The sequence below is a fragment of the Cornus florida genome, unplaced genomic scaffold (assembly GCF_030987335.1).
Source record: "Cornus florida cultivar Cherokee Brave unplaced genomic scaffold, ASM3098733v1 CherokeeBrave_3.0.0_Hap2_Chr07, whole genome shotgun sequence".
Classification (NCBI taxonomy): domain Eukaryota; kingdom Viridiplantae; phylum Streptophyta; class Magnoliopsida; order Cornales; family Cornaceae; genus Cornus; species Cornus florida.
Genome location: NW_026775577.1, coordinates 18,559,361 through 18,583,951, shown reverse-complemented (window position 1 = coordinate 18,583,951; position 24,591 = coordinate 18,559,361). Strand labels below are relative to the sequence as shown.

At 34.4% G+C, this 24,591-nt stretch overlaps 1 protein-coding gene across 14 annotated transcripts; it reads left to right on the top strand.

The window, feature by feature from the left end:
• The first annotated feature begins 697 nt into the window (after nt 1-697).
• Nucleotides 698-21,626, top strand: LOC132266673 (uncharacterized). 14 transcript variants are annotated; one of them, XM_059767627.1, is made up of 14 exons: nt 698-942; nt 1,141-1,238; nt 2,287-2,498; nt 2,657-2,774; nt 5,471-5,632; nt 5,987-6,208; nt 6,532-6,609; nt 12,253-12,590; nt 12,723-12,833; nt 12,936-13,423; nt 17,780-17,948; nt 20,740-20,979; nt 21,069-21,203; nt 21,288-21,626. In XM_059767627.1, exons 4-14 carry the CDS (start codon nt 2,672-2,674, stop codon nt 21,414-21,416), a joined length of 2,175 nt encoding a protein of 724 aa, XP_059623610.1. In that variant the 5' UTR covers nt 698-942; nt 1,141-1,238; nt 2,287-2,498; nt 2,657-2,671; the 3' UTR covers nt 21,417-21,626. The 14 variants fall into 14 exon arrangements, with proteins under 14 accessions (XP_059623610.1, XP_059623611.1, XP_059623603.1 ...); XM_059767628.1 differs by having other exon boundaries at nt 2,653-2,774; nt 5,474-5,632; XM_059767620.1 differs by having other exon boundaries at nt 699-942; nt 2,321-2,498; nt 2,653-2,774.
• Nucleotides 21,627-24,591: the final 2,965 nt, after the last annotated feature.

Genomic DNA, 24,591 nt, shown 5'->3' with positions numbered 1-24,591 from the left:
GGTCCTTAGAGAATGTGGGCTAGTTTTGTATAGAATTTGGTTGGGTCTAGAATAATTTGATTGATTCTCAAAGTGGCCATGTTCATCTCAAACATCTTAGGTTTTGTTTTCGAAGGGAAATGATAAAATCACCGAATGATTTTCCCGAATAAGTCTCGAATTTGACGTGTTTTTGTCCACCTCATCGATTTAAACAGTTTTCAAAAAATAATTATTTAACAGGTAATAAGTAAAGCCAACCGTCAAATTCGGTGTTAATTCAAGAATTACTTTTCAATTCCCCTATCATTATTTTTTTTTAAATATATGTCCAACACTTCATCTATATGTCCATAATTTATAAATAAATTTAATTATTTTAAATATCTAACCAACACTTCTTCCGACTTCTCACACTTGGTGATGTAGAAATAAGAGGGAAATTAGGGAGTTAAAAGTTAAAAGGGAGGAAAAATGAGGGTGATACGTTTTGGACACGGGCCAAAAATTCCAAACAATACACATCCTATGCTAAGCTAGCACCACAGGTCCACAACTGCAGACTCTATTTATTTATTTATTTTTATTTTTATTTTTATTTTTTTAATCGTGGCTGCAGACTCTATTTACATATGCTTTTTCGTTGTGTACTTATTTATTTAATTTATTTATTTAATCCTGACAAATTAGAGACTACCAGCTAGTTACTCACTGAAATTGTCACTGTTCTTTTTTGTAACTCTACGCTACGTATATTCTCACACGCGTTTGGCTTTATGATTTCCCCACTGCGCGCCATATTCTCGAACGTTCACCCCTCTTTCTCATCATATGCCCGACCATATCTCCCGACCACCGTCGCTGGCGGTGCATTCCGACCACGTCTCCTCGCCGCGGACCACAACTCGTCGTCACCACCCCGCCGATCTCAAAAAGCTTCATAATTGCCATACCTCTATACTGGTTTGGTTTTGCTCTCCACTAAATTAATCTATACTGGCATTCAATGGAATTCAGGAATTAGGGTTTTGGTTTGGTTCTTTCTCAATTGATATTATTATTATTTTTTTTTTATCTTTTTAATGCTTGCACAGAAAAAGTTGAATGTGATTGTCAAGCGATATCTTTTCTCAAACCCTAACTCTCTCTCTTCGTCTGCAGACCTCTCTCAATCACCTCTGTCCTCATTCTTCGATCAACCGTCAGAGACACAGACAATGACAACTCCTCACTAGGATTTGAGATTGCTCTTTTCATCTGTAAATTTCAAAATTTGAAGCGTATCTCTCAATCACTTCCCAACTTGTTCTTTTTTCTACCCAATTCTGGTACTTTGTAAAAAAAATTGTATTTTGCAGCGTAGAGTTTTGATATGCTTTTGAAAAATCTTCTCTTTTGCTCTCTCTTTTTCCCGGATTTGTTGGCGGAGTTCTGTGTTTCTGTGAATGCTGTATCAGCTTGAATATGTGTTGATACAATATTGGTGCTAATGTTATGGCATTGGTTTGATTTAGTTGAACTTTGTTTTGTAGACAATTCTATATATTTGATATTTTATTATGACTTGAAAATTTTCTATTCGTTTGGTTCCATTTTCTTTTGTTGAACTGAAATATTGGAAGGATACCTAGTGTTTTGAAATGTGTGATAGACTAGGATAATTAACCAGTCCAATTGAGATATGTTATATTTTTAAAAGTTAAATAGGTCAATCTATATTAAGGATAACTTAATTCCAAATTCTGGACCATCATGATATATGTTCTATTTTTACCTGTTAAATAGGTCAATCTATATTCATGATAACTTAATTTCAAATTCTGGACCATCATGATTTTTCTATGAAACTTGCAGTATTATTGTTCATGATTATCTTTTCTGATTTAACTCTTATCATGCTGCAATATATATATTTTTAGTTTCCGTGGTCATACTTGATAGGTCCTGATTGCTTAGGTAATTGAGACATGGAAAAGTAATGTAACTATGTATCCCTATCGTTTTTTTTTTCTCTGTGTGTACCTTCCATTATAATTTATATTTGATTCCTTCTTTTACGTTATATTAGTATTTCTTTTGTTGAATTTGAAACATGCCTAATAGATAAATAAGTAATGTGTCTAAGAATCCCTTTCATTTGAAAAATCTTTTTCCGGGTGACTTTGATTATGTGAGATTCCCCTGTTTTCCATTGTGTTTTTCATGGCCTTTTTTGGAAACCGAAGTAACAAAAGTTATAAGAATATGATTTTTGCTACTTTTTAATAATTAAACAATTTCAATTATGTTATTCTTTGGTTGGTGCAGTTTATACTGATGGGAAGGTTATTATTGTCTCCAGCTGTTAAACTGACTTATATGCCAGCCCTGGACCTTATAAGGATTGCCATCTAAATAATTTAAGAACACTCTTCGATGGTGAAAAGAATTAATTAATTCCATTGGAGGATTGCCTCGTGCATGATTTAGATGTGAGATTATGTTCCCTTGATGATGGTGTACTCATCAGCTTGACTAAGGTTGGTTATATTTTAACTCTCTTTTTAAATGCAAAAATTCCTCATGGTGACTTTTTCTTTGCAATTTAGCTTCTTTTTGTTTGATATTCTGTTATGTTTGAGGTGTGTCTAGATAATGTATATCTAATTGAGCCTTTTTCTTTTTATATATTAGATAGATAGAAATCAGGACCATGCCTCGTAAAGTTAATTATGGAGTTAACTATGATGAAGACTATGATGTCTACGAAGATTACGATGAAGATTACGATTTTGATTCTGATGCAGAACCAAACTGTGAGTTATTTTCTTAATCCAGACTTTATAACTAGTTGCATAAACCAACTTCATTAATCTGGGTGGGGTTCACGTGTCAAGTTATTTGTCATTTCTATCTTATTGTCCTCTATTTTTTTAATTTTTCCCCCCCTTTTGCATTTAAAAGCTAGTGTGATTCTAATAGGATCCTTTGACACTTTTCTTTTGGGTTTTATATCCTTGGGTTCTTCCATTTTACCATTAATTTGACCTAATATGGCTTCATTTATTTCTTGAAGATTGCTTTAAATTAAAATTTTAGAAGTGATGGATTTTGTTAAGTTCCTATAAGTATTTTACTTCCTTTAGCTTGCCTTAATTGATTGGTCATCTAAATTTTATTAGTATCCTATAATATGTACAGCATGAATTTGTTAATAGTTCAGGTTCACAGTTCCAGTCCAAGTCAATTGTCCAGAGTGCAAGATTTGGTGCTGAATTTGATATCCACCAACAATTTCAATCTGTTTGAAACCATAACTAACAGATAGAACTTTGATAAGTCAACCAGATCTGTAAAAGATTTATTAGGAAAACAGAATGTGGTCTACTTGAATATTAATTTATGATGAATTGGTATGTGTTTATCTATTTTAATGAGATGTAATATTATATGAAAGCATAATTTTATGATAGATAATTCATGAAATAGGATATAATATATCATATATTATTTTGATAATAAGTATGTTAATTATAATATGGATTGTTTATTTTTATTTTTATTTATTTGATAAATAATATGGATTGTGTATTACAGTGTGTGTGTATAGTTTTTTTTAAAAAATTTTTTTTAGAGTTATGGCAGGCTGTGCTTGGATGTGTCTTCTTTCTGCCCATTTCTAGGTTCTTGAGTGTTGCCTTTTAGGTCGTGTTATTCTTTTGTGTGTTTGGGTATCTTATCCTTGTCTGTTTTGCCTTTTAGGTCGTGCTATTCTTTTGTGTGTTTGGAACTTTGGGTGTCTTATCCTTGTCTGTTTGGGGTTTGCCTTTTGCTTTGTTTGGGATTCAGTGGGTTATGCCCTGGTCTCCAAGGGATATGATTGAGGCGTGGAGAGGTTGTACAGTGGATTCCTAAGCCAATGACTTGTGGAGGGTGGCGCTCTTATGCGTTTGGTGCTGTTTGTGGAAGAAGCGGAATAGGAGATCTTTCAATGGAGAGGGGACTCCTATTGGGGTACTTCAATTCTGTATTCTTAGTTCTCTTTTTTTCTTGGGATTCTGGGAGAAATTGTAAATCTATGGGGGAGTTAGTTGAATTTTTGGACATTCTGAGAGCTTAGGGGCTCTATTTGGCCCCTGTTCTTCTTTTGTGGGCTGCATTCCCCATTTGAACATTTCTGATACAATCTTACTTATCAAAAAACCATTAATTGAATCTATATGTAACAGTGGTGTGGTCTGCATTGATGGTAATTTTAGGGAAAGGGAAGGACCATAACTAACATTAGTTGAGATGGTAAGGAAAGATTTGATAGAATGTGCTTCGAATGAGACTATTACCCTAGATAGAGAGGAATTAGAAACATGATTCAGATTCATGTAGCTTACCCAAATAGTTGGGAAAAGGCTTTTTTTAATTGAGGTGAGATTTAGATATCTTTGCAATGCATATTATTGAATCGAGTTGATACCTTGGGAAATACAAGATATTAGAGGCTGTTTGTGTATAATTATTAATATATGGTGGTTTATTTTAACTAATAATGGGCTTCATGTTTATTGTTTTGTGCCTTTGGGCATCCTATTCCTCTTTCTTTTGAACATTAGTTAATAGTTAGTTGCATGAAGAATTTTTTTCCCCCTTAGTTACCCTTGACCTCCCTTTGGGAAGTAAGGGTCTGATACCGCTAGGCCACTGGCCTGTTGGTCATGAAGAAATTTTGAGATTGCAATATGGTAAGATGATAAGTTGGACAGCCCATATGCATATACATGTGTATATATAGATCTGTGTGTGTGTTCAAAAATAGTTCTCTTATTAAATATATTATATAAACACTTAAGGTTGTCAGGATCGAGGATTCAGGACTCTGCATAGTATTGATGGGGGATCCATAGGATAGGGATCAAAACTAGTAGAAAATAACTAAAACAAAGTTTCTAAATAAAAATATAAAATAAACAGACAAAAAGATAAAACACAAAAAACACCTTGAGATACTACAACACACATGTAGGAACAAGTTCAGTATGTTGGAGAATGTAGCTCAAGAGGGTAGCATTGCAACAGTTGTGAGCCTTAGCTATTGATTTTTACATTTTTAACTTTGGGTCTCTGCTTCCCCCCTCCCCCTTCTTTTTTGGAATGAAATTGAGGCTAAAAGAGTTGGGCCTTATACTTAAAAGTCTTAAGTTTCTTTGTCTAGAATGGGCTACAGCCCAAGAAATCCAAAAGAAGAAGAAAACAACTCCATTTAGTTGGACCAGTAGAATTGTACCATCCTATATGATTTTACAATCCTATCGGTTATACTTTCAAGCGATTTTTCATGTGATTCAGATTGATTTAGAACTTTGGATCGTATGATCCTAACATACGGATTGCGATTTTAACAACCATAATATAAGTGTGTGTGTGCGTATGTACTTGTCCTGGTATAAAGATCTCAGGCTTGTGGAGCTACTATTTTACATTCTATTATATTAACTATTTGATGAATGCATTGTTGCAGCAGCTGCAGCACCTGAGACAAAACATAATAGCATTAAGCTTGGGGTTTGGCGTTGCTCCATTTGTACATTTGATAATGAAGAGGGAATGTCTTCATGTGATATATGCGGGGTTCTTCGTAATCCTTTGGTTAACATTCATAACAATGGCAATAAGACTACAGGTATTCCAGAGTTACTTTGTTCATTTTTTATTGATGTTGTCTTAATCTTTGGAGAATTGAGTTGTATGGATTGTTCTATTTCATACTCAGCCTCTTTGCATTTTTCAGCCTTGTAGTCACATTAGTACACACATTTGTTAGATCGTCATTACTTGTTAATAATATGAATTGGATCCTTATTAAGACTGGACTATTGATTGGATTCGAAGCAAAAATCTGAGTCATTGATCGACCATCCTTGTAATCACCAGCTCACATCCATTTTTTGGCACCGGTACCTAAGTTTGCATCCTTGTTACGTGGGTTTCATCTCATGTTCATTGTCCCTTTATAGAATAGATCTTTTTCATGCAGCTGATGGCATGTGCAATGATTCTGGAGCATCCATAACGGCCAAGTCTCTTTTTGCATCATTGCTGCATCGCATACCAAAAAAGGCTGTGATCTTTCAACAACAGAATGATGATTTTTCGACGGAAGAGCGCAATAACTTCCACAAGCTTGGAAATATCCTAGGAACTGTTGATGATTTTCATAAGGCTTTTAGCTGTCAAAACCATTATCGTTTGAATATAGGTCTGAACATGTTCTAACACAGGATATTGTTCTATAGTGTTTGATATCAATTATCTTATATTGGAGAATAGGATTCTCTATTATCTTCAGCTGATATATCTTTTACACTCATTCTGAGAAAACTGTCTTTTCCAAATATTTTCAACCTTACATATGTTGATGATGATAACAGCCCCTTTCAAGTTTGACGTCTTCTCTATTTTCTTCAGCTGATATATTTATTAAACTCATTCTGAGAAAAACTGTCTTTTCCAAATATTTTCAACCTTATTTATGAAAATATATATATATATTTTCAACCTTACATATGTTGATGATAACAGCCCCTTTCAAGTTTGACGTCCCATCTCCAGATGATTCGGTATCAAATGGAATGCGTGCCTCCAAAATGGGTTCAAAAGGTATACTCTAGTGGTCTCAAATTTGAGTTTCGGCTGGATTCCATGGAAATTATTTGTTGAATAATTATTATATATAGACTTGAAACGTGTTAGACTACCTTTTCGTTCACTGTTCAACTATGTAGATTTAATTGCCTGGATTACTAGGAGGATAAGTTTGTCCATCTGTTGTTCCACGTAGTGCGTCTTGATCTCATTTTCAAAAGCCAATCAAATATCCAAGTTAGGGAGTCTTTATTTGCTTTTCATGAGGGGTGTGGATGTCAATTGAAATTGGTACCCAAATAATTCTCTCTCTATGGTAAGAACAAGGTATATAGCCTCCTTGAGGATTGGTCTGCTGTCAGTTGGTGAATTGGGAAGGGTTCCGATGCTCTTTCACATGCTCGAAGAATGAAGAGTAGGACTTATTTTAAAAAGCCGTGTGCACATTGATTATTATGGCTGAAGTTGAGGTTAATTGGCAGCAGAGTTGGCATGCCATGTGCATGAGAGGCACCTAGATGGACTGGATGTGAAAACTGAAAATAGGGGGTGTTACTCTTCTGTCTAAGGGCTTCCGGGATAATTTTGAGGTCTGTGGTAGGCAATATTGGAATTTTTTCTCCAGTTCTCAATATCTATATGCCCCCCCCACCACCACAACAAACAAAGTAACCTGTTTTTTTCCCACTTCTCTTAAAGCAAAAGATTAATTGATCAAAGAATTCAAAACATGTGCCACATCATCTGCGGAGAGTTCGCCTTCATATAGTTTGGGTTTCGTTGGATGCTTTTTTAGTATTTGCTTGAACTATTTGCTAGGAAGCACAAACACGCCTAGAAGGGCAAAGAATCCGTGTCGGACATCGACACGCGCCAGACATGCCCCGACATGTGTCGGACACGCCAAAATACGTGTCCGAATGTTTTATATTTTTTCAAATATCTAGACATATTGTGGACACACTTCCGACACGCCATGGATACGTGTCCGACACAGGTGTCCCACTCTTTGGGGATTTTTAAGAAAGTTTTAAAAACGATGTTGAGTTGAAGTGTAAATATTAGGAGTTGTTTAATTACATAATTACTTAAAAACTTATTGTTTCATAAAACAATTTTATATTCAAACAATTAGATATTTATTCTTATATTTTAGTTCAAAGGTTCAAACCCTTGCATGATCATCTTTGACTCTCTTGTTGTCCCACCAACCAAACTTCGCTACCGGTGAATGGTCTCTCTATCTCTCTCTCCTCTTCTCTTTCTTATTCTTCGTCCTCCTCCTTTCTTTCTTCTTCTTCACAAACCCTAAATACTTCTTTTTTTCCTTTCACATTAAATTTCTTTTTGCTCCTTTTTCCTCTTTCCTCTGTACCCCATGAACTTTTTTCTCTTCTATGGATTCTTACCTTTATTTTTAACTAAGGTCTAATTCTTTTTCTAACAAAACCCTAATCCTCTCTCTCTCTCTCTCTCTCTCTCTCTCTCTCTCTTTTCTTAACCCTTTTTCCAGCAAAACACATTTTTCTATCATTCTTTATTTTTTCCAGCAAAACACATTTTTATTCATTATGAGATTGTAAAAAATAATATTACTCTTAATTTCTTAAAGTATGACATCATATATATATAGAAAATATATTTCTTATTTGCCGTGTCCCCGCCATGTCCGTGTCCTAATTTTTTAGAATTTGCCGTGTCGCTGTATCTGTGTCATGTCGTATCCGTGTCTGTGCTTCTAAGGTTATTTGACAGTATTTTTAAAAAATAAAATTAAAAATTGCAAAATTAAGGTAGGAGAAAGATAATGATCAGGTCACTAGTTTGGATTTCCTTGCTGAATTAATCCTCTTAAAGAGATCAAATTTCAAAGAGTTTATTACAGAACAAGCTTTGATACTAAACAGGTGATTATTTAGCTCAAAGGGTCATACATGGTCTTCAAATTATACTCTTTAGGTACTTATTTTGCTTTGTTTTAATTTGCATGTTAAAGTTCTCTCTGATGGGAAATTGTTGTTTCTTGCTACATTTATGTAGAAGGAAATTGAGAATTTTTATTGTCCTCACTGTTGAAACCTGAGCCAGGTTCCATGGCCCTGTCTCTTCATTGGTGTTAGACATTTTGCTTTCATTAAGTGGATTATCTAATTTGCTCGACACGTAAAGTGTTGTCTGTAAAGCTACTAATGACGGGTGCTGAGTTGATTTCATTACTTATTGGAACACATAATAAAAAAGTGTCACCTTCCTTGTAGACTTGTATTCCAATTTTATTTTGTATGGGTAATATGACCTGGAACAATCCCCTTTCTTATTTTTCCAAATTCGTGTGAAATCCTTTTCTTAGATAGCTGTGATTTTGTCTGAAATAACGCACCTGTGATTGTTGGTCCAGAAAAGAAAAAGGGGGACTAATTTCCAAAACCGCACCCCCCCCCCCCCCCCCCCCCTCTCTCCAAAATGAGAAAAAAGGGAAAATTGAGAGTTCATATGTCAATGATCTGTGAATTATTTCCTTTATTGAAAAGGAGCTTGTAACTTGTATCTTCTCGGCCTTTTGAAAACTAGAAGGCTTGAAGAAATTGAATCTTTAAGTGGTGTAATTTTTCACCGAACCAGTGGGCATTAGCCCAAATGGTATGATCTCTCCTCCCCAAAGGAGAAGTTGAGCTCTACTGGGCAATATTGTGGGTTTGTGCGCGTTTGCTTGAAATTTCGATTTTTTTTTTTTTTTTTCTCCTTAAAGAACTATTTCACAAGTAGTTTTTTATTTTTTATTTTTTTGTATTAATTTTTTAAGTCATGCCAGCTGAGGACTTACCGTGGAATGGATATTATTTTTAAGATATCTGTAAAAACAAGTTGAGAGAATCCTGATCTAGAGAGAGTCAATTTATGCATTATTGGACAACACTGACAAAGAATGTTTAAAATCAATTCTTGAATAATAAAGTATCATTGTAGAATTTCTCCTATAATGATTAGGCAAGACTTTTTTGGTTCCATAGGTAAGTGTACCGGAGCTTTTTTGTAACCTTTTCATGGACAATGTATTTCTTTTGTATACTAAGTCTATTCTAAGCTAAAAGGAAGTATTTTTTGCACTAATTATTAACTTCAAAGTTGGTGAGACATGCAAATCATTCGTTTACATGAGAAGATAGTGTTAAACTTTTCTTCCAAGATAGTGTATGCAAATTATATATATCCATTGTAATAATTAATAAAGAAGGGGTGTTGCTTGGTGTAGTGGTAAAATGCTCTAGTTGTCGATCGTTAGAACTCAGGGTTCAAATCCTGGGAGCAGCCACATTGTGCAAATAATGCCAAAGATTAGGTCTATATTCAATCTATCGCTTCTAGCACTCTCAATCAATGGGGACCAAACTGGGTAGTGACCTTTTTTTTTTTTTTTTTGTAAAAATTAATGATACTAATCAATAAATAATTGAATTATTCTATATCTCTATGGAACCAAGTTGGTTCTTTAAAAAAAATTCAGCTATAAAAATTGTTAATGTACTAAATATTAATTATTAGGGATATTTCTAGATTTTGCTTAGGGCAGGGAATAGTATCAGCGAAAAATTGCATTAGCGTTGTTGTGATTTCTGAAAGTTGTCTTTGTCGATTCATGATTTTTGTTCCTGTATTGATATTTTGAGGGATTGGAGAATGGGGACCAAGTGCTCTGATACTACAATTATGACAATGAGGAATGATGGACATAGCTTTGCAAAGCAAAGCATGCATGTTATATATAATATATATTTCTACCTAATATTCAGATGACATTTATATAAAGCGTAGCATTTTCAGTTCAATGCTGCTATTTTTTATTTTTTTTTGCATTACACAATGTCTCCTCCATGGATGCAGGGTGCTGGAGGGAAATTTTGTGACATACCTAATCTTTGATATTACAATGTGAATGCTTTCAAGACTTGGACCTCACGTTTTTTGCTAGTTTGAGTTGTTACCATTTCATCAATCAAAAAACCCTATTTTAATATAATTATATAATTATTTGTATTAACTACTAGTAGAAGGACCAAATAAACTTTGGCTAGTGTCCAGCGTGATCTTGGTATATCAATTTGTTGTGGGTCCTTAACTAGGAATTTTATGTCAGTTAATTAGCTTTGCAGCACTGTAGAAGAACATAATGTCTACAATATTGTGATATAATGCCTCAAAGAAAGAGGATGCATGATAAAGTATTTTTATTTACATTTTTTTTTTTAATTTATGAATTCTTTATTAATTATTTCTATTGAAACCACAATTATTCTAGCAGGTTAATTCATTTTATTTTTTTTAAAAAGTTTTATTTCTATATATTTCCTAGTAAGAGCAACTTTAGGAGAAACATGTAAACTTTTACTATCGTAGGCTTATATCATTTAATAAACTGACAAAACAAATCTGGGTGATGTTATATGGTGTATGCTATATGTTGATGATTGAGATTTAATTAATGAAAGTAGAACAAGAATAATTGCTAAATTAGAGGTGTCAAACACTATAGAATTACGAGGGTTTGCGATAACTTGGACTAAAGTTGAATATACATAGGTAATATTAGCAAAAGTAGAAAAGCAAGTGGGAATCTAATGAATATTGTGAGTAAAGAGATACAAGAAGGTGAACATTTTTGTTACTTAAGTTAGACCATTCACAGAATTAAAGCTTGCTGGGTTAGACAGAGGATGCTTTTGACAGATGTCCGACTATACATCTGAAATTGAAAGGTAAATAGTAGAAAACAATTATTACATGAGTAATGAGCCATACTTGATAACAGTGAATGTTTGGCAAATATGAAATAACGTACTCATGAAAAGAGTGGCTGAAATGTGAACGATGGATGTGCGGCAAGAGAAGAAAGAATAAAATTTGAAATATTTTGTGAAATGGTTGAAGTTGCATAAATTGTGTATAAAATGAGAGGGAATCAATTAAAATGGTTGCTTGGTCATGTGCATCGAAGATCAATAAGTGCAGGTTATGCTTGGGTAAGACCTAAATTAACATCGGTTGAGATAGAAAATATATGATAGCATGTGATTTGACTACGGTTATGACCCTAAATAGACTGGAATGATGAACAGGATTCATGTAGCCAATCTCAAGTGATTGGAAAAAGATTTCTTTGGCTTCGGTTAAGTATATTTTCAAGGATGTGATTGAAATGTCTTAGGTACAATAGGAAGGGAGAGGAGGGTGAAGTGATCTTTATGTAAATTTAAATTTAAATTTAAATTTTTATTGTTTGCCTTGTGCAATGTCAAGTAATCGAACAGACCTACATTAATGAACCACATTTCTCCACTCCTCACCACCTCGGCCCAACTCCCACTATTATTCTTGGAACACAAGAATAGCATGTGTCAGATATATACCCTTTACCTGTCTATTGTCATAAAAACTGATGGTTTAAGTCTTACAAACACTATACCCTGTTCTTAAAAATTTCGCATTTGGGCAATTTTTATGCATACATAACTAGTGCAAGTATAATTTGTTTTGCAATTTTTTTTTTTTTTTTTGGTGGTGAAAGAAGTGGGCTAGATTAATTGGATCTTGTTCCTTCATTAACACTCCTGTGTTAGTGTGTGACAATACTCTCTTTATGATGTTACTTTATTTTTGCAGCGAACTTCAACAAGTCAGCTTCTTTGGATGTTCCGTCAAGTAACATAGAGAAGAACACTGCAATCAAATGTCAGTCACATGCTAAAGAGTCTGATAGCTCTTCTTCATCAATGTCACAGAGCAGAAATGCTAGTGTAGAGGAGACCAGTTCTTCAGTTAATGGGCATGGGCCACAAAGTCTTTCCAGTAGCCTTGACAATATGTCTTTGAATTTTAAATCTGAATACTCGAAGAATGTTAATGCTGGAAGAGCTATATCATATTCTCAGTATAAACCTGAGAAATGGATGCTACCTGACCAAGCAGAAGATATACTGACTCAATTAAATCTCGCTATTGTAAGTCATCCGTCTGATGTACTTATGTGATCAGAATTAGTTTGTTTCTTCATAGTCCATCTCCTTGTTTTTTGTTTTTGTTTTTAATCTGTTTTTTTGGGTAATTTCATTTTAATTTAATTATCATCTTAGGTCGGCCATGTTGATTCTGGGAAGTCAACACTCTCGGGAAGGTTGCTACATCTTTTGGGACGAATCTCAAAAAAGGAAATGCATAAATATGAAAAAGAGGCTAAAATACAAGTAATCTAACTAAAATTATTTTTCTATTTTGTGTGCTCAAGCACTTTTCGTGCTGTTAGAGCTCGGGTTACTGGATTGATGTTCTTCTTGTTATCCAATCAGGGAAAGGGGTCCTTTGCTTATGCATGGACATTGGATGAGAGTGCAGAAGAGAGGGAGAGAGGAATAACGATGACAGTAGCTGTTGCTTATTTCGACTCTAAAAGATATCATGTTGTTCTGCTTGACTCCCCAGGCCATAAAGATTTCGTTCCAAACATGATATCTGGGGCAACGCAAGCAGATGCCGCAATTCTTGTTATAGATGCCTCAGTCGGTTCATTTGAAACAGGTATGGACATCACTGGAGGGCAAACAAGGGAACATGCACGGCTTGTTAGAAGTTTTGGTGTTGATCACATTATAGTTGCAATTAACAAAATGGATGCTGTGGAATACTCCAAAGAACGTTTTGATTTAATTAAACAGCAACTTGGAACATTTCTCCGCTCATGTGGCTTCAAGGATTCTTCTATCTCATGGATTCCGCTGAGTGCCATGGAAAACCAAAATTTGGTGGCAGTTGCTTCTGATTTACGACTTTTGTCCTGGTTAGTTTTGCTTGCGTTTGTCATTTTCAAGTTATTTATTATTATTATTTTTTTATGATTATTTTCTATTTAAATAGGAAGCATAAGCATAAACTAAAGTTTAAATAGCATTTGGATCAAAATTCAAAGATTTTAAATTTTTTTTGTCATTGGGAGTACAAAGTTGAGCTAACATGAATATTGAGCTTTTTGGACTTGTCCACTGAGGGTTGTTTTAGGCCTAGGTGGACTTGGTCCAGCCTGATCAAACATAGGTTGACAATTGTTTTGCTCTACTCAGCCTTGGTCCCTTGGTTGCTAGGATATCTGACGATAACAACACAATGATGGCAACTTGTATAAGAAGTTTACCATAAGTTGTTAATAAATGAAACACAAGGTACCATATGATTTTATGAATGTTAGAGGTAATCAAAACAAATGGCCAATACGTATCCCATCAATTTTATGTTACAGAATACATGTAGTACATGATGCGATACATAAAAATGCATACAAGTTATTAATATTTTGTGGCATCTTTAAGGAAAGTTAATTTAAACATATTTTTATCAGCATTACAATACTATTGTTTTAATGGAATGTGAAGATCAAAAGGATTCTTTGTTACTTGTTCCTCCTTAATGAAATTGTATACTCTTCACCAAGGACCTTGTAGCCTAATGGTATTTCCTCTTCCTCACAAAGTGGATGGTGAGGGTTCAAGTGCCCATAGAGTCAAATGGGTGTGTGAGTTTCTTGCCAATGAAAAAAAAAAAAAAAAAAAACAACAACAATTATCTACTCTTCTAGCATTTAGAATGTAATACCATCATTTCTGGCCTTTACACAAGGTCTAACCATTATTTTTTTCCCTGCAATTTTTATGCAACAGGATTTGGCATTTTGAAAAAAAATTAACTTCTAGAAGTTCGTGATTGAGAAATTGAAATATAAATGATAGGTTGACACATCAAACTTGCTATATTGTCCAAGCATTAGTGTCTAGGTCATGGTAAAACTTTTGCAAATAAGATTCTCTTTTTCTCTTCCCATCACAGTTAATTGTTGGAAACGATTAAATCTTTGTCTTATCATAGAGTTTTGTTGTTAGTATATGTATGGATGCAATTGATTGTAATGGCATGTTGTGAAAGAATATCTTATTGATATCATTTTATTTTTTCCTTGTGGAAAAAGAAATATTTTATGGAAAAAAAAAAGGATAGCAAGGACCACCAAGGGCTGTAGCGTAGTGGTACTTCCTCACCTTCTAAAGTAGAAGATCAAGGGTAAGTCCCATAGGTGCAAAGTGGGTGGGTGGGTCTCAACTAGGGGGAAAAAAGGGGATACCATGGCAAAGGAGGATGTGAAATTCTTCATGCTCAGATGAAAATGAAAAAAAAAAAATCAGTCCACTGATAGAATTATATACCCAAAAACCCTTTATTTTTTAAGATTAAATCAGGAATTGAATATTTCCACTCCATTTATAATGTAAATCACCACTCTTTTTTTAAAAAATTATTTCCTGTTTGTCAGTTGTAAGTGTTTGTGTAGGGTTTTGGAGAATGGGTATTACACGTAGAATAACGGAAGTCCTTTGAGATTGAATTAGGATAAAACTTGAGGCAGCCTTATGGGTGAGGGAGAGAGACGGTGGTGGTATTGGAAATGAGACAAAATTAAGAGGATTATGAGCTCACTGCCCCTTTCCTCATATATTTTCATATGAGGCAGGTGAGGCTGTCTATTTTAGGAAAATGAGCTACAGGAGTTCCACAGTAGGGAGGATAATTGGCAATACCCAGCACACGTGACATAAAGAGACCAGTGTGACAAGTAGCAAGCACATGTCATGGAGGTTTTTGGCTTCTATCTTTTTTCAGACTGCCTATATAGGTTGTGGCAGGAAATTATGTTCCGCTACCTCTCCGTTTGTAGTTACTAAGATACAAAACCTCTTGGATCCTAGTGAGGATCTTAATGTAACCTGGGGGTCAGATCATGGCCGTTTAACGAGTTCAGAGAGCTCCTCGAACCCTATTCGAGGGAGTCAATTATAGAATATGTTAGCTTTTGTGCGCCTGAAGGTGGCTTAGGTAGGGGTGCCGAGGTAGCACATAGAAAAGTGGTGGAAATCAAGGTTGAGATTGTTTGTGGGAGATAACTCCTAGAGTAATTCTTATAGGATAACCTCACTCTTGCTCCTACTGATTGATCTTCAATTTCAAGGTCTGTTGTTAACCTCTTAAGGTACAGTCACATCTTGAGAAGGTTCCAGAGAAAGTCACGTGTCACAACTTCGCTGGTCCATGTGTCATAAGGAGATGCTCTCTTTTGGAACCCATTGATGGGTGAATAATATACGTCATGAATATGCATGGTGGGGTGGGCCCAGTATATCAACAAATTTTTAATTATGGTTTTCCTCGTCTTTTTAAAATAAATAAAAAAATTTATTATTTTTATTTTTTATGCTGTGAATCGATATAATACATATTTGGCCTTTTCTAAACATATACACACTACACAACATGGAAAATATAGATTTTGATATGTGATATGATACACGATTTGGAAAATAAGAGGAAGTCCATTTAGAGAGATCTTTAGCAACTCAGCAATACCTTTTTCCAACTACTTGAGCTGGCTTCTATTTTTCCATTTTGCTTTATCCAAGACCATAGCTTCAGTCAAACCACATGTATCATATCCTTTCTCATTAATGCTATTCATGCAAACTTTGTCACCAAGCTGAAAGAAATTCACCTCCATTCTCTGGAAAAAGTTATTTAAGAAAACATCAGAAAGAAAACTTCTCTCTCAATAAGTCGAGAGTTCTCATGGAGTTGAAACTATATTTGAGGTTTTCTATAGGTTCATTATAGCAAATGGGTTGAGAGATGCACGCTATTTCATGTGCTGACTGAGGAAAATTTAGTTCTGTTCAAGCTCTACTTTTAAGGACAAGGATTTGGATCCAAATTTTTTTGGATATTGCATAATCAAGCATGCTAAGGACCTTGACTTGCATGTAGCTTTTTTTGGCGGTACATCTGTTGGTAATCTTGAGATTTGTTTAGAGTTATTTTTTGTACATAAAACGGTCTATTTGTGTCAGGAGATGGATTTTTTAGTTTGATTGGTTGGCAAAAATGTCATAGAACAATTCATCATTGTAGTGTGGTTGAAGGCAAAATTTTTGACCTTGGGATTTATACCTTGTGAGATGAGGTGTAAGCCTCTAAGCACTTACAATGCTTTGTTTAGTACAACTGATGAAAAAATGGATGGGAAGGAAGGAGGGATGGAGGCAACCCTAGGAAGGAAATTGGCCTTTCCCTCATTTAATTTGTTCGAGCCATATCATGTTTTACTGTTATACCCTTCTATTAAAAAGAGTTTTCTTCTTCTTCTTCTTCTTTTTTTAATTTGTAAAAGAAAATTAATTTTTATTCCAAGGGTTCTTTTTTTCCTCTTTCTCCTTCCACTTCTAGGAATAAGGAATATGGGGGGGCCCGGAGGGAAGAGGCTTCCTTCCTCCCTTCCTTTCAAACGGTCTCCGTCCCTCCCCTATTATCCGTCTGTCCTAAATTTTCCTCCCTATCAAACAGGGTTGAAGCGCAAGAGGGTAAATAAGACTTTGATTCTTTATCTTTGATTAATTTGATAAAATTCTAAATATTGCATATAAATAAGGATTAAAGATTGCATATAATATTAAAAATTCAAAAACAAATTTTGAGCTTTCAAAAAATATTAAAATGAAGCAAAACATTAACTTAGTTGATTATGCCTTAATTAGTTAAATATAGCAAATCGATAAAGATCTACGTCTCGTTGATGCATTACTGGTATAAAGTAACAAAAGAAGGAAAAAATCGACGTGGTTTAAATATTTTAAAAAAGAACATAACAAATAACAAAAGAAGCATTGAAAGTCTTGATGGGAAAACTAACTAGGATGTTTTATGAAGTGGAATCGTCTTTAGCTTAGACAAAAAGGCACAATTCGTAGCATCTTTGTTTACACCTTAGCTTGGTAGGCATACGCTTATGGAACACTTACTTTAAGCCGGGAAGTGTTTTTGTGTAAGTTATGGTGGAATACTTTAGTAAAAGCAGAGTTTGAATAATATTGAAAGAGAAAGACATAGCATAGCACACTTTTGGTACCATAATAATGTATGTTCTGAGAGGGACCACAATTTATTAGCAAACTATACTTTATGGCTGGTGAAAAGTGGTAAGGTTTTGTTATGGTTCGAGGAATTTCCATTGATTTTTTCTTTTTCAATTAGGCCCTTTTCTTCTTTTTTCTTTTTTTGTGATATTGAATAATGCTGAAAAATGATGATGATGATTAAATTGCAGGTACAAGGGGCCTTTTCTATTGGATGCAATAGATTCTCTCCAACCTCCGGCAAGAGATCACTCAAAGCCCCTACTAATGCCCATCTGTGATGTTATCAGATCTCAGTCACTTGGGCAGCTGTCAGCATGTGGGAAATTGGAGGCCGGGGCACTTCGAAGTGGATATAAGGTATGTAATCAGCTGGCTATTTTAGTTATTTTAAAGTATTTAAATTAAATGGCATGTTGGTCTTTTTTGAAAATATATTTATTTATTCAGAGTAGGATGTAGGCCTCTCTCATAGTTGAAATTTAATTAATTTCTTCTGAACTTGGTAAATTTGCGTATTGTACGCTAATAATACGCTTACAATTTTATTAAAAAAAACTTCCGTATAGTGTCCAACTCCCATTTGTTGTGTAAAATACACGTTTTATCTATTTGCAACTGTATCGAAGTATAAAACTCTTTCAATTGGGTCCCATAGCGGTATCAGACGAGGAGTATATATAATGTATATATACATGTATATATAAAAGATCTTGATAATTCCAATTGCCCTAACCCTATCTTTCAGTTCCAATTTTTACTCAAAACTGAAACACCTTGGCAAATATCGTCATGCTTTTTCTCTCCCCATTCTCCATTCTCCATTCTCCATCGTCCATCTTCACTCAAGTCCTTAAGTTGTAAAAGCTTCATTACCAGACACTCCTTACGAAATGCTCCTTTCTTTCTCTCTCCAATTACATATAAATATATATTTTGCTATATATATAACTACAACAGTTTATGTGAAAGTTCAATATTTGCCAAGTAGTATACTAATGCATATATTTTCTGCCAAAATTCTATCTTTTATCTGTATGACTATAGAGTAAACACTATGCATGTATATTTATGTTCCTGTTAAATCATATGGGCATATATATCTATCTTATGTATATCAACTATGAAGATATTTTCCAGGGAAAAAAGCACTGCAGAAATTTTGGTGAATTGGTAGATTTGTGGTGAGGAGTGGGTGACTGGTTGTGGGGTGTGCATTTGTTAGTTTGGAAGTGTACAAATTCTTGAAAAGATCTTGACAGTCCATAGGTTCATACTTGAATTGTATTTCTTGATTCTTGAAATTGATTTTTTATCAAATAAAGGTGCAGAATTTTTTGCCTTATATTGAAGCTTTATTATTTTAATCCACTGATTATTCTTTGGGTTAATTACAACGACACCCCCTGAGGTTTGTCATATTGTCAATCATATACAACTTAGCCCTTTTTTTAACAAAGATACCCCCCAAGTTTACAAACTTAAACAATGACACCCTAAACATGATGAAAGTACATGTTTACCCTTTGACCACGTAAAATGACCAAATTATCCTCATCCTAAAAAATACTTTCTTCTTCGAATTTTTTTTTATCTTCCCATTCATTCCCTATGCCCTTCTTTCCCGCCGTCCATCAAGCCGCTACAGGCCCACAGCCAAGCCCATCACGTCCTGCCGTCGCCCTCATCCGAGCCATCCACAGCCGCAGTCCATTCCTCCACTGTCTACTCACTGTCATGGCCACCGCAGGGCTGTTCGCCGCCGCCGCCAAGCCGAACCAGCCCGTAGCCTCTGGCGGCTACGACCACCCAAACAGTCCAATAGACTTTCATGACGACGACACGGGGTCTTTCGACTCTTTCGAAGCTAGCGACGGCAACATTCGAAGAGGCTTTCACGGACGACACAAAGTCTATTTGATTATTAGAAACAAAACCCCAATATTTCAGTTAATGTTAATGTAGATTATTGAGTCAATTTGAAGGTAGATAGAGCTAGGGTTTGGTTGAAAAAAAAAAATTGCAGAAAAGATAACAGGGGTGGTGGGTAGTGTGTGGAGATGATGGTGGATGGGTAGAGAAAACTCCATCTTTCCGACGTATTCCATTCTTGCCGTTTTTTGCCTGGAGAGAGAGGTTAAAGAGAAAGAGTACAGGGTTTGAGAGAGCTTGCTGCCATCATCCACAAGCTCACAGCCAAAGCCACAACCAGCCCATCGCCGTCACAGCCAGCCCATCTCCACCTCGGTGTTCACAAGCCGCCGTCGCCAAAGCTGGATCTGTCTCGCCGAGCACTGCCGCGGTTCATCTACAGTGGCAGCCGCCGCGAGTCATCCATGGCAATTCAGTTCTACCACCGTTCCGAGCCGAACTAGCTTGTCGCCCACGGCCCAGCTGTTTGTCGTCCCTGCCATCCCCATCTCTCCACCATCCGAGCCACCTGCCATCAAAACCAAGCTCGCATCAAGCCGCGAACCAGACCATCACGGTTGAGTCCTACCCACAGCCCATCGCCGACACCACCTTGCCTGAACCAGACTGTCTTCACCGGCTGAGCTCTCCACCGTCAGTGATCTCTACACCGCCTTGTTGGCCGTTCCTCTTCGCCGTGACTCAAAGAGGGACTGAAAGATAAACGACAGAGAGAGAGAGGAGATGAGATGAGAGGGTAGTTTGGTTATTTTAGGTGGATTAAAATGTATCTTAGGACATATTAGACATTTCATGTCACTTAAGGCCGTGTTTGGCTCCGTTTTTTAAAAATGGGGTGTCTGTGTTCAAGTTTGCAAACCTGTGGGGTGTCTTTGTCCAAAAAAGGGCTAAGTTATACATGGCTGTCAATATAGCAAACCTCAGGGGGTGTCGTTGTAATTAACCCTTATTCTTTTTATTGGTATGTAATGGTAAGATATGAAATTAAAATGAATGTGTATAGTCAAATTTCCGAATTTTTAACTAAAAAAAGTACAATATCGGTATATTTATTGTATTTTTTACGTTTCCATTTTATTTTGCCAAATATTTAAATTCATTTTTTAAAAAAAAAAAAAAAATGAATTATACCCGTATATATAGACTGAGGATATAATTTGCTAAAGTAGAGTTGTTGAATCTACTACTATAACAATACTTGTCCATGTGTGGGTGATAGGTTCTAGTTATGCCATCAGGAGCCATGGGCATGGTGCGTTCCTTGGAACGTGATTCTCAGGCTTGTGCCATTGCAAGAGCTGGAGACAATGTGGCTGTCAGTCTACAAGGTATTGATGAGAGCCATGTGATGGCTGGGGGTATGTTATGCCACCCAGATTTTCCAGTTTCAGTAGCAAGTCATTTGGAACTGAAGATTCTTGTCTTAGACGTTACAACCCCAATCTTAATTGGCTCTCAGGTAACAACATCCTCTGTAGATTAAGTCTTGTCTTCATTGTTTTACTCTGTTGTGGAGATATAAATAAACTTTTTCACGGAAATGAGCAGTTGGAGTTTCATATACATCATGCAAAGGAAGCTGCAAGGGTAGTAAAGTTATTGTCATTACTCGATCCAAAGACTCAAAAGGTGACAAAGAAGTCACCACGATGTCTAACATCAAAGCAGAGTGCAGTAGTTGAGGTTTGTTACAATGTCAATAATTACCGTTGTGTTTGTGCAGCTCAAGTTCTTCAAATTGCTAAAATGGGTATTCTCATATTTCAGGTGGTTCTGCAAGGAGCGGTTTGTGTTGAGGAGTTCTCGAACTGTAGGGCTCTTGGGAGGGCATTCCTAAGAGCATCAGGAAGAACTGTTGCTGTAGGCATTGTAACCCGAATAATAGGGGAAGAATAGGTCAATCTGACTGCGCCTATAGAACTGGTGACATTGAAAGTGCCGTTATGGTTTTGGAGTATCTTGGTGTATTTACTGGATAGGATATGTATTGGATGTACATTCGATCTCCTGATCCTGTATTCATGTAATTTTTATTTATTTGGAGATGCATTTTCTTGTTCGTAAACCGCCTGAAATTTGATAGATATTTCTCAAAGTTTTATTATATACACCATCTAATGTTTTGTTTGAAAAAAAAATAAAAAATAACGTAATGTTTATCACATAAATGAAAAGAGACCTTCAAACCAAAACTGGTCCATGAACATAAATAAAAGACATATATCAACAAAAACTGATCCTTACTGATAAACTAAGGTATAACTATATTTAGAAACTTCTGAAAAATAAAATAGGAATTTGACTAATATATACCTAAATTATTGAATGTAAAATAAGATATAATTACAAAATTGTAATTTATTCCCATCACTATTCTATAATCATGTGGATTTTCGATCTTAAACTTTATTTCCTTCCAAAATCATTTAATAACCCATGACCGTTCCAAACTGCACGATGTATTTGTGCCATGAGACTCTTTACCTTTTCAAGCAAACAAAACGAAATGTTTACATTTTATAAATATCATGCAGATGAAATCAAATTCACGCTTAGAGAATGGCGTCACTTCTTTATTTCAGTTTCGTATATAATTGTGCTGTACTTCATTGTGTTTGGTCCATTTTGTGTGTATATATATATTTGATGAGCTTCGTCCATTCTGTATATATCTCATATAAAATTAATTAGAAGAATTCAATGTGTTGAAATGATATTTTTTCTTATATATCCTTGTATGAAAATGAGGAGGAGGTGAGTGCTTGACAATTTATTAAATACTAATACCTCTTCTTTCTGTAGTTTTAATGCATCTTCACACTGTCTACCTCTAAATCACACTTTGTAAGAATTCTAATAATATATATATTATTATATACAATCATATATAGGCAATTAAAAGTTAACATCTACTTATCTCTCCAATTCTATATTGACAAGACAATTATTTATGCTCAGGTGTTCTATGATACAAAAGATATTTCTTTCTTATTTCTTCTTATTATTTTTTTAAATGAAAGACTGAATTTTTAATTTTTGATAATGGCTGTTAGTAAATATCTTTACGCATGAACAAAATGATTTCATTGCATGCGTTTGCTGCTTTTAAAGATCACACGATCTTTATGCACAATCTTAAAAACATTCTATGAATATTGAGTATTTAACACTATTAGTTGGAATCATATTGTAATGGTTGTTCTTGAATTTTTAGAACTTATACTATTTAAATTTGAAGAGAATTATTGAAATAATTGTAATATTGGAGGAAATTAAATTTAGAGATCCAATATCTTATTGGATGATGTTTTTACTATTTGTTGGAATTTCTACCACGAATCATTCAAATGGAGATTTCATACTCAAATATGTTCATTTGTATATATCACAAACCTATAAAACCATTTTCGAGCGTCCTGTGAAAGTGTAGAGTGAACAAAAAATATGACGAATTTCAAACGACTAACCAAAAAAATGTATAGTTAGAAGTCAAATGGCGTTTTTTAGAGGGACTTGGAGTCTCACCATTTCTAAAATCACCTGTCCAAAATATTAGAAAAGAAACACATTCTCTACATTTATTATGTAAATTATATAAATTTGTTATGTGCTCGGCCTCAAATTCAGAGACATGAGTTTCATTTCTCTCTTTTTCTTACTTCTCTTTTTGTCTTCGGATGGTAAAGAACAAAAAAAAAAAAAATCATCTTTTAGTCCTATATTTATCTGACAGTGCCATCTCAATATCATATTTGATTACTATCCTCTAATCCTTGTTTTTCAACACAGTTGTGTTCGTCTTCAAGATGTGAAACCGTTCAAAAAAAAATTTCTTAAAAATTTTATTACAGTTATTCTTTAATTTAATTATGATAAAATAGATTCATGTTGACATCCAATATGTGTGCTGAAGATATGAATACATCGAATATAACCATTTTTAATACTAACCAACCAACCATTGGTTTCTAACCATTGATACCCCCAACCAGACAAGACATGTACTCCTCCCAATATACACCAAGCAATTATGTGCTTTGTAACACACATTATTGCGTGTGAACTGCATCATTACGTGCGTTTGTTATCGCATGATTTTGATGCACAACCCAAAAAACCTTTCATGACTTGTAATCTTGCGAAGCTTAGTATGTATTGGTTTTGTTCATGAAAGATATATAAAAATTAAGGAGTACTGATTTTCTATATGTTCTTAGTGTGTTACTATCTCGTCTTTTCTAATTCAAATAATTAATGTAAATAGGGTATAATTTAAGTAAAAAAAAAAAAAAAATCATACTCAAATAATGAAAAAATAATAATACTAAGTAAAATCAATATAATATAGAAGAAAGAATTAAAATATCTTTTGCAATCAATTTTTTACTTCAAAAAGAATAACCTATTAGAGAAAGAAAATATGTTTCAATTAGTAATAAACTTCAACAAGACTTCTTAATTAATACCATATATACAAAAAAATAATATAAAAAAAAACTTATTTAATTCCTATAATAATTGAGAGGGTAGGGAGGGAGAGTATTATTGTATTTTCAATATAATAATTAATAAAGAAATTGAAAACAATACTAGTACTCTCTTCATCTCAAAATAGTTATCCATCTTTCATTTTCATTTTGGGATGTCCCAAAAAACATGTCCTATTCCTAATTTGAATGTACTATTTTTTCTAACATTTCCAAATTATCTTTTTAACTAAATAATTGCACTAATCACGGAATACTATTTTATCTTGACATATTTGAATCTTCACTCTTATCAATGCAATAAAAAATTATTGAAACTCCACTATCATAAAAAGTTAAAATTTTCATTCAGAACATTTATATTAGGACAAAGAGAGTATTATTATTTACATTAAAAACTACTCGTTTAATATGTGATAGAAACTCTTTTATAAAAATAAATCAATAAGAATAAAATAGTGATGCACTGGAACAAAGTGAAATTATTAATAATAATAATAATACACAAAAAACTACTAAATTATGAAATAGACTCTGTTGTACTTCGCCGCCTGCTGAAGTTGAGATAACACTTGGTATCTCTG